General features: G+C 41.3%; 1 protein-coding gene across 1 annotated transcript in view; it reads left to right on the top strand.

Annotated features, from left to right (window-relative positions):
• Nucleotides 1-16,106, top strand: part of GPC6 (glypican 6) — a 796,854-nt gene extending 780,748 nt beyond the window's left edge. Inside the window, exons 8-10 of the mRNA XM_076362195.1 lie at nt 5,122-5,258; nt 14,185-14,360; nt 14,800-16,106. Of these exons, the coding sequence (XP_076218310.1) occupies nt 5,122-5,258; nt 14,185-14,360; nt 14,800-15,002 (516 nt within the window). The 3' untranslated portion in view covers nt 15,003-16,106. The remainder of the gene's footprint in view (nt 1-5,121; nt 5,259-14,184; nt 14,361-14,799) is intronic.
• The last annotated feature ends 897 nt before the right edge of the window (nt 16,107-17,003 follow it).

The raw sequence follows: 17,003 nt of genomic DNA, 5'->3' as shown, positions 1-17,003 counted from the left end.
GGGTGCTGGGTGCGTGGCTGGGTACGTTAGACACGTCTAGGGGAAAGCAAGCAGCAGGCAGTAGAAAACTGTCTGGGTTTTCACCTGGAAATAATGTAGCATGAAGAAGTGGCATTAGTTAAATGTTGCTTGTGAATTAAAGGACAAAGGAGTATGTGACTAAAGAAACTACACAGACACGAACGTGGCTCGTGATGGCTACTTTCATGTCTTTTCTCTAAGACAAAACCCCCGGCCTCTTTCTACTCGCTGTCTGTAGCTGTTCTGTTAGTGAGACACACCGGTAGGATACACTTCACATACCCAGCCTGAAGTTCCTGAAATTACAGCCCCTCGTCACAAGCATCCACTTGAAACATCTTCCAAGTGGCCACGCCGCCACATACCAGCCCACGGTACGTCATCCGGGGCGGCACCCTGGTACACCAGAGAAGCAACGTCCAGTGAGCAGCCAGAAACATTTGTACGTTTTTCCGGGGCATAAAGGCTTAACTCTCAATGGGACTTTGCACTGAGGTGTTTCAGAGCATCCCCAGGGAGAAGGTACGGACAGAAAGGCAAGCTGAATACTCTGCTTGCATTTCAAAAGGAAAATCTTCCCAAATTGCAGAATAAACAACAAAAAAAATTGCAATGCAAAAACATCAGGAAGAAGAAAAGAAGGTTAAGGAGAACCATTTCTTCTTAACACAAGCAAGACTCCATATTATTTTATTTCATTTATTGCATTGAACCTGGGTCAGTTTTGGACGTATTCCACCATCTTTGAACACTATTTTAGCATCTTCTGATATTCCTCTATCTGCAAGAGTAGGGATTATATTGATGGGGCTGATAAATCTGGAACGACTATGAGATGGACTTGCCAGGGGAGGACTTGGCAGAGGAGGAGGAGGAAAGAAGGGGATTTCCTTTTTTAAAATTATTTTATGGTCCACACCTTTAAAAGTTGCTTTCTCGCCCCCATTGCTTCCGGGCGCACATTATCCCACTGCCAAAGAAGTGCATTTCCATCAGAAATTAAACCAAAGTGGATTCCACGGGCAACTGGCTACCCACTTCACAAACAAGTGTCTTTTTTGGATTTTTCATGCCTTATAAAACGTGGCCATCTCACTTTTAGTTCTGCATGGTATTTTCAATGCTTTTTTGAATTCTCCTGGTGAGTCTTTTGATTTATCCAGATGTCCTGAATTAAAACAAGGAATGCTAAGGTCTGATTCCTGCTAAAATGATGGGCTTGCTTTTCAGCTCACCTCATTACTTTGGAGTGCAAGTAGAGTAAAAAAGACAGATACATTGGTCAGCTTTATTTACCTGCTTACATCTGCGCCCATGCTGGTAGGACTGGAATGGAGCTTGTGGGTGCCGTTCCAAGTTCTGCTGAGGAATTGCATGACGTACGTGACTGCCTCGGTCACACAAGAAGTCAGTGGCAGAAATAAGAAATTAACTGTATTTCTCAATGTAGGGCATGTAATTATGCCATTTCCATAACTCTGGATATGAATTTCTCTTTGGAAATGATGCAAATATTTAACTTTTCTCACCTACACAGTAATGCCTTTCTTCTGTTAGCAATTATAGATGAAGGCCAGGCTATTTTAATATCCATTTCTATATATCCCCCAATAAATTAAAAATGTAAGTCTTTGCATGGCTCTTTCTATATCCTTTTTCTTATGGGAGAGAAACTATCGCAATTCAAAACAAATTTAGTACCTTCAAAGTAACTGAAAAAAAGTAGTTCAATAGAATATCAGGGCTATGTCAGGCAGATAGCTAGGGAAAGTCAGGCTAAGTACAGCCAAAGAGATCCGGCTGTCTTAATCTGAATAAATCTCTGCTAGAGAAAGTGGAAAGGAAATATGTAAAATATCAAAATTGCACACGTCTCGTGTTTCAATGTTTCCACAGAAGTCTAACCGCGCTTGAAAGTTAATCTTTAATTCAAAGACTGGAAATACCAAGGAATCATTTACAAGGCCACAGGTCACTGGGGGGATACAGTAGTCTGACTTCGTAAATCACAAGCAAGCAATGCTAACTGAATCATTAGTGGCTTTTATCTCGTTTTCAAGGGACTGTACATCTGTTACACATTTTTTAAATGCTGGTGGTGATCAAAACGATGTACAGAGGAACATGCGTAACCATGGGGACCGATGAGAGACTTTCGGTGGTCATTCTTGAGGAGATCCCGGAACTGAAGCCACCAAACCCACAGGCAAAAGATTTACATGTCATGGCAGGCATTACACCACCTAATTCTGTTCTGCATTTAAAGTTACATTAAAAGTACTCCAAAGTCGTTGCCTGCCCCAACGTTCATCATGCAGAAGTCAATGTGGCCATCAGGCTACTCCCTGAAAGAGGAGGTGAATCAATCGGTGTTCACAATTCCTCTTTCAAGGCCATCAGAAACCACACTGCACTTCCAGAAAACCAGTTTCAGGGTGAGGTTCAAGGAACTGTTTAGGTAGATGTGTAAACTCCACTGCCAAAAGCTGAGAGGGTTAACAGAGGTCCGGTCACACAGCAGGAAAGAGCAAGACTTCGCAGGCTGAGTCCACAAGTTGTTTAAAGCTCGATGGTGAAATAATGCAATGGGGAGGGGAGGATAGCTATGAAGGGAAATACCTGAGAGGGATAAAAAGTGTTAAAATGCATCTGAATCGGAGGCATCTAGAGAGGGCTGCAAATGGCAACCTGTCCCTAAGCTGTATTCTTTTTTGCTATTGCTGCTTTTTGTGAGTCGTGTAAACGTCTCCCTCCCCACCCAGGTTCTAAAATGGGAATGACACCTCAGGGGGACGTCTGTAAGATTTAATTAGCTGTCATTTACCAACAATCCTGGGTGAAGTAAGACCATCTTACTTTATCAGGTGCACTTCTGAAATGCAAAAGAAAAAAATCTTTATTGTTAGGAAATGTAATGATTTGTTGTCTGTATGCAGTACACTTACAGAGTATGTAAACATCTTTTAGTATCTTCAGAAGTGACTGGGGAATGGGAGTCCTCGTTTTGATTTTCAGGGAGTAGCTGGAGAGCCTGTGCAGAGTGTGAGCTGTGAGAACCTATCTCCATTCTTTTGCTGACCTCTGTGAAAATACAAGGTTTGTACTGCAAATTACAGCCCTTACAAGGGGTGTTGACTCACTTGCGGTTCAAAAGAGAAGTCTGCAGTCCTCAAGCACCAACTGTAATTTGATTACCTGAATATAACTCTAAACATCTGAGTTTTGAAGAGCTTAAAATAACTTCCAGATAAGCAACAAAGTTACTGCTCTGAAAACTAATTACTCATCACCGATATCAATCAAATTGCTTGTGTAAATAGTTATCCAGGCACAAGCAATAAATGAGAAAATCTGTCCCTTTGACTCTCGTGTTCCCCAAGCTTATACAAATGGAGCCTCCTCCCTATAAGCCCTCCCCTCTGCATTTTCTGTAGGATTTCTCTATCTGATTTACTGCACGGTGGCCTAACAGGAGTTTACACACCTCTCCGTGAACACTGGGCAGTTTAACTGAGTTGCTTGTGCTGGTTAGCTGTACCAGTACGGACCCCGGGGTTTTTACCCTGAGTGTGGGCGGAAGGAGAAGAGGAAAGGCTGCTGTCTGCCCAAAGACCCTGGTCCCACGGACCAAAGACATCAGAAAAGGCAGGCATCCTGAGACCATCCCCACTGCTCCTGAAGGCTTGCCCACGGTCTGTAAACTGGAATTTAATTTTTGGCTTCACAGGGCTCCCCTATTGAGACTTTAAAGGCTTGCAAATGCTGCTAGTATCTCATGAAAACAAAGCAACTAGGGCTTGGCAAGGGGTGTGGAGGAGATTTATAAGGTGTCTATCATGGCAAGAAACACTGTCAACAACTTATGCAGCCAAATACTGTCCTACTTATTCCTTACGGATGAAAATGCAGACGGTGCTTCTGAAATAACATCTTCGCTGTTTCTATCTCCTGGCTTATAAAGTGACATTCCACAGAGTTTAAGCACAGCAAAGCAGCATGGGCCATTTGCTCGGAGAGCTATCATGTCTCCAGAACAAAAGATAAAAGAGATAAATAGCCAAGTACAATATTGTACCTCAACAACCTAAAAGCCAATCTCAAAACTGAATGGAAGAATGGAGAGCTTTTATTTCTTGGTTTTTTAAAGAATAAAGCTTGGCGATTTCCTTTGAAAGCTATTCAACAAGCTCCCCTAAATCCTATTACAACTTAATGTGAAATGCATCTGTTTCCATAAGAACAACAGTGGCACCATTCATCCTTTGTAGTCTGTCCTTTGTTGTGTTTTCTATCTATTCTTGTAGATTTTTCCACTCTAGTAAACCAAATGCAAAACAAAAACTGATAACATTTTAGCCATTTATTTATTAAGTTGATGCTGGAAATTCAGTTTGTTCCTGCTTGCTGCCTGAATCATGCCAAATTAAATTATTGTTCAAGGAGTTTATAAGGTAAAGAAACTGTTTCGATACTGTCCCAACATTCCTTGAACATGAAGTCTGTATCCAGCTACAGGTATTTATCTACACCTAACAGCAAAGATGGATATAGTCTCTGCATGCATGTGTATACACAAACTTCTCGCTGTTACTGAGACCCAAATGTACTGCAACGTATTCAGCCTGTGTATCTTAAATCAGTTCAACATCAGCTCGGCACTGCATAATTTCTTTAAAACCTGCGCATGTAGCTCTAAATATAATATTTATCTAAGGCATGACCAAGTTGGTGGGTGAGACATTTTATCTGATGTACACTGTTTAACTGAATTTACATTCAGCAGACTGTGAGGCATATTAATTCTTAGAAAGATGTATATTTAGAAAACCTTAGACAAATGGAGACTAGAAGGGGCAAGATGTAACACACTTTTTATTAATGTCTTGCCTGTGGAAAAAGGTGACTTTGATTATTTGTACTCTCTGAACCCAAATGCTGAGTGCCTTGCTCGTAAATACAGGAGTTTAAGTTTTAGCACCTTCAGCCCTTGTAACCTTCACCATCATCACCATTACAGAATTAAACAACATATTATTTAACACGATACTTAGCGTGGCTGATGTTTTTAACCTGTTTTCCCTCTCATTGTCTCTTAATCAGGTAACAGACATTAAAGAAAAGCTAAAGCTCTCTAAAAAGTTCTGGTCAACATTACCCTACACAATCTGCAAGGATGAGCGAGTGACAGCCGGTCCGTCAATCGAGGAGGACTGCTGGAACGGCCACACCAAGGCGAGGTGAGGTGGACCCCTCTCCACCGCACTCGGTCCAAATCCCCATCTGGCCTGAAGCGATCACGAAACTGAGGGCATTTCACGACGCTGTTTATAAGAGTGAAACGGAAATGGGGAGAACAAGTAATTGTCCACACGCAGCTTGTAGCCGAGATTGCTTATTATCAAGGTGCCATTAAAGCCAGAGTGTGAGTCAGGGTAAATGTGCACAGCGTGTCAGCATGTGAACACAGAAAATGTTCATTGGTTCGGCTCCAGAAGGATAATTTATACCGAGATTTCAAAGAGCTCTTTAGCTCCATTTAGCATCCCTGTGTTGGGACTGACAGCTTGTGAAGCAATTGCACTCTCAGGATATCATACTGGGATGAAACAGAAATTGGAATTTCGGCTCCATTTGCTATTGGCTGGCAAAGCTTAGGCTGTTTGCTGGGGAAAAAAAAAAAAAAGAAAAAACTGAAAAATAGCCAGCAGAGAATAAATGTAACACTCCTACTTATCTTGTGTAAAAGGCTTGACCTTATGTTACTTCATCAGAGATACTGTGGTCATCTGCCCTTGTTTGTGATGAGTTTTCTCTGAGTTTTAATTTTGAAGTTTGCTTGGCTCTGGCTGTGGCAGGGCTGGAGCTGGCAGATGAGCAGGTGTCTCCAAAGGTCCCAGTGTGGATTCATCAGCTGACAGAGGAGAGGATCTGATTATCCCCGCTGAGAAAGAGCGAGAGGAATTGGCTCAAGGACCACACCAGGGGCAGTCAGGTTTCAGGTCTGTAGCGGTAGCCTGTGCTTTTGGGGAGACAGGAGGAGTGGAGAGGTTTGAGTGTCTGGTGAGCGCTGAATCTGGAGAGCAGTGATACTTTCTGGCACTCAGGGACTGGAATCTTTATTTTCCTTTTACCTCATGATACAAATGAAGCCAGAATAAAATAAATGAGACAATAACAAAAAAAAAACCCAATCATACACAAAGAAACCAAAAACAAAAGTGAGACAAGCACATAAAATACAAAAACTCAGTGAAAATATGACAACATGGGAAAAAACTCACAAACCTGTTAAATGTCATTTTGCATGGATGGATGGACAGATAGATTACACCCACCCCATCATCTAACCATTTTTATAAGGCACACACTCTACAGGGAGAGGTTTTGCACTGAACGCACGCCCTTTCTCCTAGTCTTACTATATGATGCTCAGAATAATTCATTTTACAGATGAGAGCAGAGGGCTGTTTGGGATGCTGCTAGTCCATTGAACCCACTTTGAGATGCAGATGAACAAATCTGTCCAAAAGCACAGGTCACGGCTCAGTTCCTAAGTCCCAGATCCAGAGAAAGCCCCTGGGGACTCTGAGAAAGACAGCTAGGAGGAGCATCTGGCTATTACAGGACTCATCACAAAGGAACAGTGGGAAAAGAGAAATAAAAACGTGGTTTTATCTTCCTTTATAATATCTTTTCTTGTCGGTGGGCTTTGTAAGATATGACCCCAGGCCGATGTGCTGCAGCAGCTAAATGGATTTTCCAGGCCTCCCAGCTGGATGCCATGCGTCACATCAGGATGCATGCATTAATAAGAGATATGCTACTCTTTCTACAAAAAAGCGGTCAAACAAACCTGCTAATATCCCTCCTGGTTTCCGTGACCGATGCTAGTGTTTGTACCACGTCTGGCCCATACTTTTCAGCTGTCTTCTGCTCCTGCACTGAAGGGTCTGGCACAACTTCCACACTTGTTGGGAGTCATGGAGGTGCGTTTTATGCATGTAGTTTTCACCCTCCTTTTGCAGTATTTATCTTATGAGAAGCCTGGTTGTTTTCATGATGCCTTCTGAGATTAATGTTCCGGAGCCATTGAGAAAAGCTATCCTCTGCTGATAATCTCCTTGATTAATTTAACACAGACATTTCTCTGGATGTGGAGTCACAGCTTCAAAGCATCGCCTGAAAATACGGTCTCAGCAGGCCCAACCACTGCTCCTCTGTCCAGTTTCTATTTCATATCCATTCACAAAGTAAATGTATAGTCATATACATTAACAAGAGAATTCAATAAATGCTTCAGGTGGAGAGAATAGTAATAAATCAGAGAGATACCATGGAATGCCATGGCCTGTATATGAAATAATACTGAAAATATTATTGAAAATAACTAGCTTTAGATGCAAAATCACCTCTTGGCTGGTGAACAAGGACATTTACCGCAGCATAAAGAAAAACCATAAATGTTTCCTTGATCATACTGATTAGTATCTGATATAAACACTAGCTCACAAGAACAAGGGTGGCAAAATCTGGCCAATATGCATATATCTATCTGTGTCAGGGAATATTACAACAGCTTATGATAGAAAAAAATGAAATCTAGCCACCTCCTGTTTTCCTAGACATTAATACTACAAATAAGAAGAGATTATGGTGTTGGCTACTGTTGGGAAAGGAGATTGTTGCTGGGTTTTGATGAGATCCTGTGGTGGTACAAACACAGAAACTTTGAACTGCCAGATAGACATTACACCTCATGTTTCATTTTACACATCACCTTTCGATGCTGCTTTTACAGGGGGAAAGAGTTACAAATCTGACATCACAGAAAATGAAAGCTAGGCTTTCTCCTGAGAGAGGCATTACACCAAGGTCACTTGTGGTTATTACACTCCCCAGATATCACTTTGCTACCATGATTAATTTACAGTGACACCAGGTCGCTAAATGAAGGTCGCCAATTCACAAATAATCATGGGGTAACAGAGTCATCCATTTGGCGTTCTGGAAGGGTGCACTTGGCTCTTTGCTGATCCTGTACAAAGAATGGTTTTAATCAGGTCACATCAGGTAGAAACCAAGTGTTGTGGAAATGGGAAAACATTTATTAGGTGGATGAATCTCTTTTTTAAAAAAAATCCCTATTAAAAATAATAGTCATAGCTACTTCAGACAAAGTGCCTTTTAGAGAGATGCCCAACAGGACTTCCCCATCATATCAGTATTCACAAAAAAACTTGAACATAATTTTATGTTTAAAGAATTAATGTCTTCTGCCAGATGCACAGAGGCAGATTTTTTTAAAGATATTTAGGATCTAGAAAACATCATTAAGGCCAAACTTCAAAAGTTTAGCTCCTTCCCTATATGCAGATAAATTCTTAACAACAGCTGATAACCTCTTCACTGTTCTCCAGAAATAAAGGAATTTTCCCAGGAATGATGGAATTCAGGCTTTAGGAGTTAAACCAAATCCAAGGTATTAGCCCCTGAATAAGTGACTTTTACTGAAGTGAGGACAGTAACCAAATCTGCAACCAGCCTGGTGGTCAGAATAACCTTGAATTGCTCCAACCAATTCAGCCAAGTCGTTTCAACCAAGCCATGTGAGACATTGTGCTTATGCACTATCATCCTGGTGCTCATGCTCAGCAGGACTATAGACCTACTAGTATGTCTTAACTCTGGAAGGCTGTAATCTATGGAAGAGATGAGACCTGCGCTCCTTTCCATGAGGAATCTATCACTCCTCCGAGTACAATGAAGAAAAAATAGAATTATATATGAGACAGACAGTAATCATAAACAGAAAAAAAATAGAGAAAGGTAAGGAATAAAAGGAAAAATGAACACTGTAATTTTCAACATCTAGCTCAAAACTACAAGGTATTTCACCAAAACAAACACAGGGTAGAGTCTCAGCTGGCCTGAAATTTTCTTCTTCTCCTGCCATAGGTAGGTGAGTGCCTACTTCCCCAGCAGAGAGCCTTTAATTCCTGGTGAAATTCAGGTGGAAAGAAAGACTCACCAGATCAGTGCCTGCCCTGGAAAAGTTGCTCATTGCTGACCAGCAAGGCTTGCAATGAGAACGAGTTGAATGTCCTTTACCTGGAGGTAGGCAAAGATAACCATTTAGCACCACTAGTGAAAGTGTGAATAAACCACTTCTCAGTAAGTGTGAAAACTGCCTATTCTTAATTGATGGCTCTAGTTTATTTTTTCAGCTTCTTCCTTCCAACAAACTGGCAGATGAGCGATTTTCTCCCTCTCCTTCTAACTCCTTGAGCTTTTCTCTAAGATGGAGGAGGAAAAAAAAAAAAACCCAACCCTGAAAATATCCTATGGGGATTACCTCCTGAGCAAACAGAATCAGATGAGGTGATCTGGTTAGCCAAACAAGCCAATTTTCCACTGTACTTATCTTTCTGGACCAGATGTGACTGCCTACACCCAGCCCAGCCTGAGTAAGCCCGTGCTGTATTTTGTACTCTATTGCCTACGATTCTGTGCACCTGGAAAAACTCCAGTACTGCCTGGGTGGGATGCTCCAGTCATACTGTAAGCAGCTGCTGCTGCAGCAAAATATGGAGAATGCTGCCCTTTAAGGCAGATGTCTTTTAAAAACCAGAAGATTCCTCCTTTTTTGGTGTTTTTTCATAGCTACAGCCTTTATATAAATGATCTGAAAGATTCATCAGTCATTTTTAGACTTGAAAAGGAAGCAGACACCCTAGAACATTAACTGGATATTTAAAAAAAAAAAGAAAAAGTGGTTTTAAATAGGCTTTGTGGTGCTTGGCTATGATGTGCCAAAAGACATCTTTGTTGTGTCTGCTGAGACAAGCAAGAACTGTGGAAATGCTAGGAGGAACAGAAAGCATTAATATTTTAGAAAACAATGTAAATTACACTAAAATCCTGACATAGCTGAGCAAGGAGCAAACAGCAGAAAACAAACAGTCTTGTTCAGCTTCTCTATACTCAGAGGGCTAAGAAAGCTGATTTTTTTTTTTGCTAGGAAGATGCAAAGAACAGACAGTGATTCAGGTTGGCACTTCTCTTCTTTTTGTTCATAATGGGCATACAGTTCTTGTAATGGCCAGGCGTACAAAGAGATCATTAACAAGAGCAGAAGCAGCAGCAAAGCTTAAAATTCACAGGGGTGTCTCCACATACAGAACTGCAGCAAAAGCAGCTGTGTTCAACAACTTAGCCCAGCCAGCAACAAATCTTCTGTCAAAAAGTGGTCCCAAGACATGGCTTCCTATTCGGTGTGACTTAACCCTACCCCACACACATCAAAATGTTTTTGTCAGAACACGTGCTGGGCTGCCTCTCACAGGCTGTCACTCACGAAACACCTTGGGCTGCGTGCTCCCATATCAGTCCTTTCAAGAAAGGAAAACAATTCAAAGATATTTACATTCAATAATATTTTTTTTTCCCCTGAGGAAGCAGGTGAACTAGTTCAGTAATGAGGGCAGAATCCAGCTTCCCATTCAGACATGTAAATTCATGCATGTAAATATACATGCCTATGGGTGAGACAATAATTTGTGTTGCCCAAGCAAGAGTAGTGTCATTTGAGACTCTCCAGCACGTCTGAGATGAGTATGACACAGGACACTACCTCCCATCTGGACCAGAGCCTGGGCAAGAACTGCTAGAGCATTTTAAAAATCACCAATGTTAAGGTGCCCGAAGAGAGCCCCAATATCCTGTCAGTGTAGTCAATGAGGCTGTTTTCAATTGCCTAAACATTCTTATCTACTGATATGTGAGATGGTCTGAATAGTCAAGACACCTTCATGGAGCTAGCAACTAAGACACTGGACCTACAGGATATTCAAACCCTACTGGAGTGGCAGCAGGACACCAAGCAGCATTTCCCCCGGTGGCTAAAGTGGCACTCAAGACTCAATTCAGCTGCCTAAAGAAAGACACCTAATATAATTTTAGATGCCCCAGATGTACAAGATCTCCCCCTCAAGCCTGTAGATATGATGCAGGACCTATGGGAAAGCCACACCTTTCAGGGCTAGTACTGAGAAGAGGAGGAATAACCAAGAGCATTCAAATGGCACCAGATGTCTATGTTTGTGCAACTACATCCCACCAGATGAAATCTAATGAACTAGTCATCTGGCCAAAGGCACATGGGACTCCAACAGCTGTCCCCGCTCCACTGACGAATAAACTCCTGACTAGTTTTGACTAGATCTTTTGTTGACTAGATCTGGCGAGTGGGACTCTGCTCATATGCAGACACTTGCATTTAGACATACAAGTTTTGGTATCTGTATAAACCTAAAGATGAATCCTCAGCCTCTCTAATTCTTTTGCTCTTATGCCCTCAATGCCAAGAGGCTCATTCACCCGGGAATTTAAGTATCCACCCAACCTTTAGGCAATCATAAGGTAATGGATTTCTTGTGGCCCACATCCAGTATGGCTCCCTTACACATCTAGGTGAGGTGCACTGGACTGTTCTCCTGAGAGGTTAACCCCTCCATGCCAGGAATGCTTTGGGGACCACCAGATCCTGAGGCAGATACTAGGGGGGGTGTAACAGATTGACTGAATCACTTCCTACGACTGCATGGGCTGGCCCATTTAAAGTTAGATGGTCTTCAGAAGGACACCAGATCCACACTGATTCCAGTGCAGAATATGAACCTCGATAAAAAGCACACACCAGAGCACTCTCTAACTGCTTTGAATCTCCAAACTAACTCATATTCTTTCCCTATGAAAGCTTACTAAGAAGTCAGCACATTCTTCTTTTATTATTGATGATAAGACAAGATGAAATCAAACATAAATCAGTCAAAGAAAGCCTGTGAACTGCCATTCAGAGCTAGCCATAGCTTCTCACGGATGGCTTGCAATAAAGAGCAGCTAACCCTTCATAAACAAGGAAAGCAATCCACATGAACACTCAGTGATTTCAAATCACTTCTAGCTGCTAAAGCTATGGCCGTTGTCATGGACAAGATACCAGGCAAGATGGACATCCTTTCTGAGCCGGTAGGGCAATTCTTACATTCTTACTTTTTTTAATCAACTGCACCTTGAAATCGCTGATTTACTTCTAGGCTGAGTAATTTATCTACACCAGCCATTTCATTTGTAGAGACGTGTGACAGATGGAGGTGCTGTTCCTTTGCAGCCCAGAGCTTCCCTGCGTGCCAAGGTCTCCGTCCTGCTGCCTCCATGCAGCTCTGCAGAATTATTTCCAATTTCTATCTTTGGTGATTCATAACACTGCGGTCTGCAGTCCTCCGTACTAGGGGAGGTGGCTCTGTATACTCACCGTAGTTAAGCCTGTACCACAGGAGTCTGGATGGGATCCCTACAGCATTGTTATTTCTCGTTATGGTACTAGTGAAACAACAGGACACACAGTTTGAGGCTGGGTATTTTTTGCAGTCATGTTTTGTTCTTATATGTTCACACTCCCCCAGGATTATTCTCATGTAAGCTTTCAAAGGCCGCTGATGAAAAATGAGTCTTATCTTGCAAAGCGAGTACCTATTACGATGAGACTAAACCCTTCCCTGGTGCAGCAAAGCAGTCATCATTTTGTGAACCTCCAGAAGCAATACAAAACTTGTCTTCCCTTAACCACGATTTCAGCAGAGAAAGTCCTTTCTTCTCCCTTACTTTCACATTTATTTTTCAGGGATATATTTATTTTCCAGACCAATATGAACATAACACTGGCACCGGCACCAAATCTGAATATTGATAGAGAATTGGGCTGGCACAAGTGAGAGTGAAGTAAAATACTCTTAAACTATATTTGGTACCAGTCATCATGAAAGTTTGCCATTAGTAAGCTAGACTGTGCTATCATTACTGCCTGAGCACATACCCACACGAGAAGTCCCACAAACATCAGTAGGATAGCCTGGTATGCAAACTAATTACAAAATAGATCATATCCTGATAAAGGACATGAACAAAGGGTAGATCTGCCCCAAATCCCTTGCAGTCTAAATGTGAGACAAAGGTAGTAGGTAAATAAAGGCAGACAAGAGAGAACAGAGAAGCAGTGATACACGATTTTCTCGGGATACCATGCCAGCACAGAGAAATAATGTCAGCCCTTTCTCAGCCTAGCAGCTGTAAAATGCACAGATAATTTTTAACAGAGATTCAAAGTAGGAAAAAAGGTAGCTTTGCAGATGTCTATAAGGAGAGTTTCCTGAGGACAAAGACCAGCAGGGGACAAAGTGTGCATACTTAACAAAAGATGATGAAGACTTTTACTGTAGGATGATTGGAGTCATGGGCTGATTTTTGTAGGGGAGAGATACCTGCAAAAGCACACTTGCTGCCTGTGAGCAACCTAAGACTACATTTGCCAAGGTCAGAGAAGGGAATGCTGCAGTAATCAAGAAATGACAAGCTAAGACCCTGAATAAAAAACTCAGATGTGTGGATGGATAGGAAATGCCATACCTTAAATGTTATGCACAAAGCACGTGGGAGATACAAGCATAGCCTGTTTGTAAGGAATAAGGACAAAATCAAAGAGAACACTGGAGTCTGGTAAACTCACAACACCGTTTATGGGCCTGGATGTCAGATAGGCTGGAGATGTTGTTCATGGTGGTCAAAAAAGGGATGCAAGGAAGAACTGAAGAAGAAAATTAATTAAGTGCTTCCTTTAAACAAGGAGATTCATAATGCCTCAAGATAGCCTTCTAAACTATCTCAGAACAACAAATATGCTACATATAAACAAAGGAGTTCATAATTTTTAAGCAGAAAGAAATAAAAACAGAAGAATGCACTGTTAGATGCTTAATTTAGTGTGCAACCATTCGTATCCGTAGAGGATCTGAACATTCAGTGACTTAGTGCTGGCTGGTGAACCTCTTCCGTAGTTCACAGAGCCAATGCATTTGCTGGGGAGTATGTGGAGAGCTGAGAGGTTGGAGAGCTTAAATCCTTTCTGCTCTCCATGCAGCTGAGCTACTAAAAAGAGCCTTTAGAGTCTGTAAAATTAAAACCCATATTTTTAAAACGGTTTCACTGGAGCTGTTTAAGAACTGTGTAATCATTATCAGTGTCAAATTGGGTAGCACAGCATTTACTGTACAGTCTTTTATTTCTGAAACATTGCATTTTAAACTAATCATTCATCCTGCTACATAGATATTTGCCTGAGATTATGAACGATGGCTTGACCAACCAGATCAACAATCCAGAAGTAGATGTGGACATCACAAGGCCAGACACCTTCATTCGACAACAAATCATGGCCTTACGTGTCATGACTAACAAACTGAAGAACGCGTATAATGGAAATGATGTCAACTTCCAGGATACAAGTAAGAAACTATTAACTGTCATTAAATAAGTATATTTTTGAAACACACTTATAAATCTCTTCCCTTAGAATAGCTTTCTTTGGTCTTTGTGCTCTGTGCTGCTGACAACATTAAAAAAAAAGTCTTTTTCTGTCACATGAAATTCCAGTTATATATTGATTTCTTTTGCTTCTCTTGCTTGTGTCAAGTGCATCAAGACACTCAGGGCTTTCCATAATGCCAGCAGTCCCCTCCTTTTTCAGAAGGGCATTTAAGCACCTAATTAAATCATGGTGGCTTTTGTTTGGATGCTTTACTGAATGAAAGTTAGCACCACCAACACTTTCGCGTTCCCAAGGTGTTCATCCCCACCACGGTGCCGGGTGGAACAGGACAGAGAAAAGGGATGAACGCTGTAACCCGTGGCCCTCATGTTGTTTCCCTCACTCCTTTGTGCCAGGTGACGAAACCAGCGGCTCAGGCAGTGGAAGCGGCTGTACAGATGACATCTGTCCCACCGAGTTTGACTTCGTCACCACCGAAGCACCACCGGTCGACTCCGACAGGAGGGAGGTGGAGGCTTCAGCCACGCAGCCTGGCCGGTCACTGCAGACATTGCTCGTCATCTTCATCAGTCTCATACTGCAGAGACAGTGGAGATAATCCTAGATCTGGTCGGAGAAACTGTGTTTTAGCTACAGAAGCAGCCAACTTTCTTCTTTTCTTATACTCTTGGACAATGGACCATGCCACAAACACTTGCAGTTTTCTACGAGAAGAGAGCAGTACTGCAACCTGCTTCCCTTTTTTGTTTTCCCAAAGAGTACCAGGTGCCAGACTGAACTGCTTCCTGCTTTTTTCAGATATCTCTGAAGATGATATCCACTCTTGAGAGAATTCTTTCTCAAATCTTTATTACAGGAGACTTTCTGAGCTTCATTTCCTTTTATGCTGCAAAAGTAAAAAAGGATTTTACAGTGTGTGTTTTTCCCTAATGAGAAAAAAGAGGGGGGAAGAAACCAAGAAAACAGTTTTCTTTCTGAATCAGGCCTCACTCAAGGCTGCTGCATTTCAACAGAATATCAATGAAACAAAAAAAGACAAGAAAGGATCAAAAAACATGCAACCGTTCTTCACTGACAGCCAGGTTTCCCTTAGGAACTTCTGTAGGATGATTCAGGTCATCAGCATGATCATTGCTATAGGGAGGAAGTCTGGATTTTTTTTCCAACACAAAAGGATGTCTCAGCGGTGAATGTCTTGCACTCCATCTGCCAACCACATCATACTGGTATGAAGGTAGAGAAGCTGAAAAATAAGTTTATCTTTTAGTATGATAGTAACTTCACTAGCTTCAGAATATCATGTTACAGTTGTTTAGGATTTAAATCTTAATGCCCAGTAAAAAATTGAGTAGTAGCACGATTTCACCTAGTTTCTTTTAGTATTTATCCATGTTATACAATTGGCACAGATTTCCACTTAGCTCACCGTCCACCGTGGTGGTAATGCTAAACAACGCTCCTGACAAATCTCCCCTCAAGGGTTCGGACAGAAAATAATCTCTTGTGATATAATCTTTTTCCTTTTGTTATTGTCCTGACATCGATTAGGACTTTCTGCTACTATGTTCATTGTCTTACCAAGATGGCAATTCTCTAATGGACTAACAGCGACCGGATCAATAGTGCGTTTCACATCTAACTACATCTTTCATATCAGTTAATTTCAGTATCACAAGGATTTCTTCTGCAAAATTTCAGAACAAATATATAGTACTGACATGGAGATTTCTTTCACTTTTTTAGTCTTAGTATGATCATCTATTTTTATATATATGAATATATATAAATCACAGATTTTAACTTCTTAATTACAAGCTCAGGGTTGACACTTCTTTGTAAGAAAAAAAATGTTTGGTCAACCAGCTCTTCTTTTTTTGTGCTGCTCTGAAAAGTAACCCTTTAATGACTGGCGAGCACGAAAATCAAAGAAGAGAATTTTTTACATATCCAGTTGTCCATTTCTTAACAGGTTTGCAGGGTGGGGGAGAAAAACCTCTCTCATATGTGTGTATTTGTGGGGAACATGTGAGTTTGTGTGATAGGCCTAGAGAAGGACACGGATGTTATTTGTGATGGCAGTTGTACTCTCAGATTCTTCAAGGATACATTGCTTTAATAATCGTTGCCTAAATGACCATGGTCCTGGAGAGAGTTTCCCTAATCTGCATCTGACCGTAAAACTGGAGGTGGAAGCTGTTTAAATCCTGGACAAAAGAGTGTCAACAACTAAACATCAAAACCTTCCCTCTTCCATCAGCCACAGATGAAGGGCTTCTGTGACAATTCTGCGTGGTGGTGAAATGATTCACCAGAAATTTATTTCCTGGTTCTTACAGTGACTCTGGAAACGGTATAGACAAATTATGGAAACACTGTAAAGCCAGCCAACCACATTACAATTTAACAGCAGAGCAGGTAGATCATATCCATTGCAATCTCTTTTTCTTGTCAAATTATAATTAGCTATTGATTTAGGCATGAAATTAAAGTAGAAAACACACAGCACATTAGGATAAAGTATACTTAAGCACTTTTACCCAAAAGTATTTACAAACTATCTATATAGTATGTCTAATAACAAAAAGCATAGGTTTTGAGC

This window comes from Aptenodytes patagonicus, chromosome 1, assembly GCF_965638725.1.
Source record: "Aptenodytes patagonicus chromosome 1, bAptPat1.pri.cur, whole genome shotgun sequence".
NCBI lineage: Eukaryota > Metazoa > Chordata > Aves > Sphenisciformes > Spheniscidae > Aptenodytes > Aptenodytes patagonicus.
The sequence above is the reverse complement of the archived record's forward strand: the minus strand, read 5'-3'. Positions and strand labels throughout refer to the sequence as shown.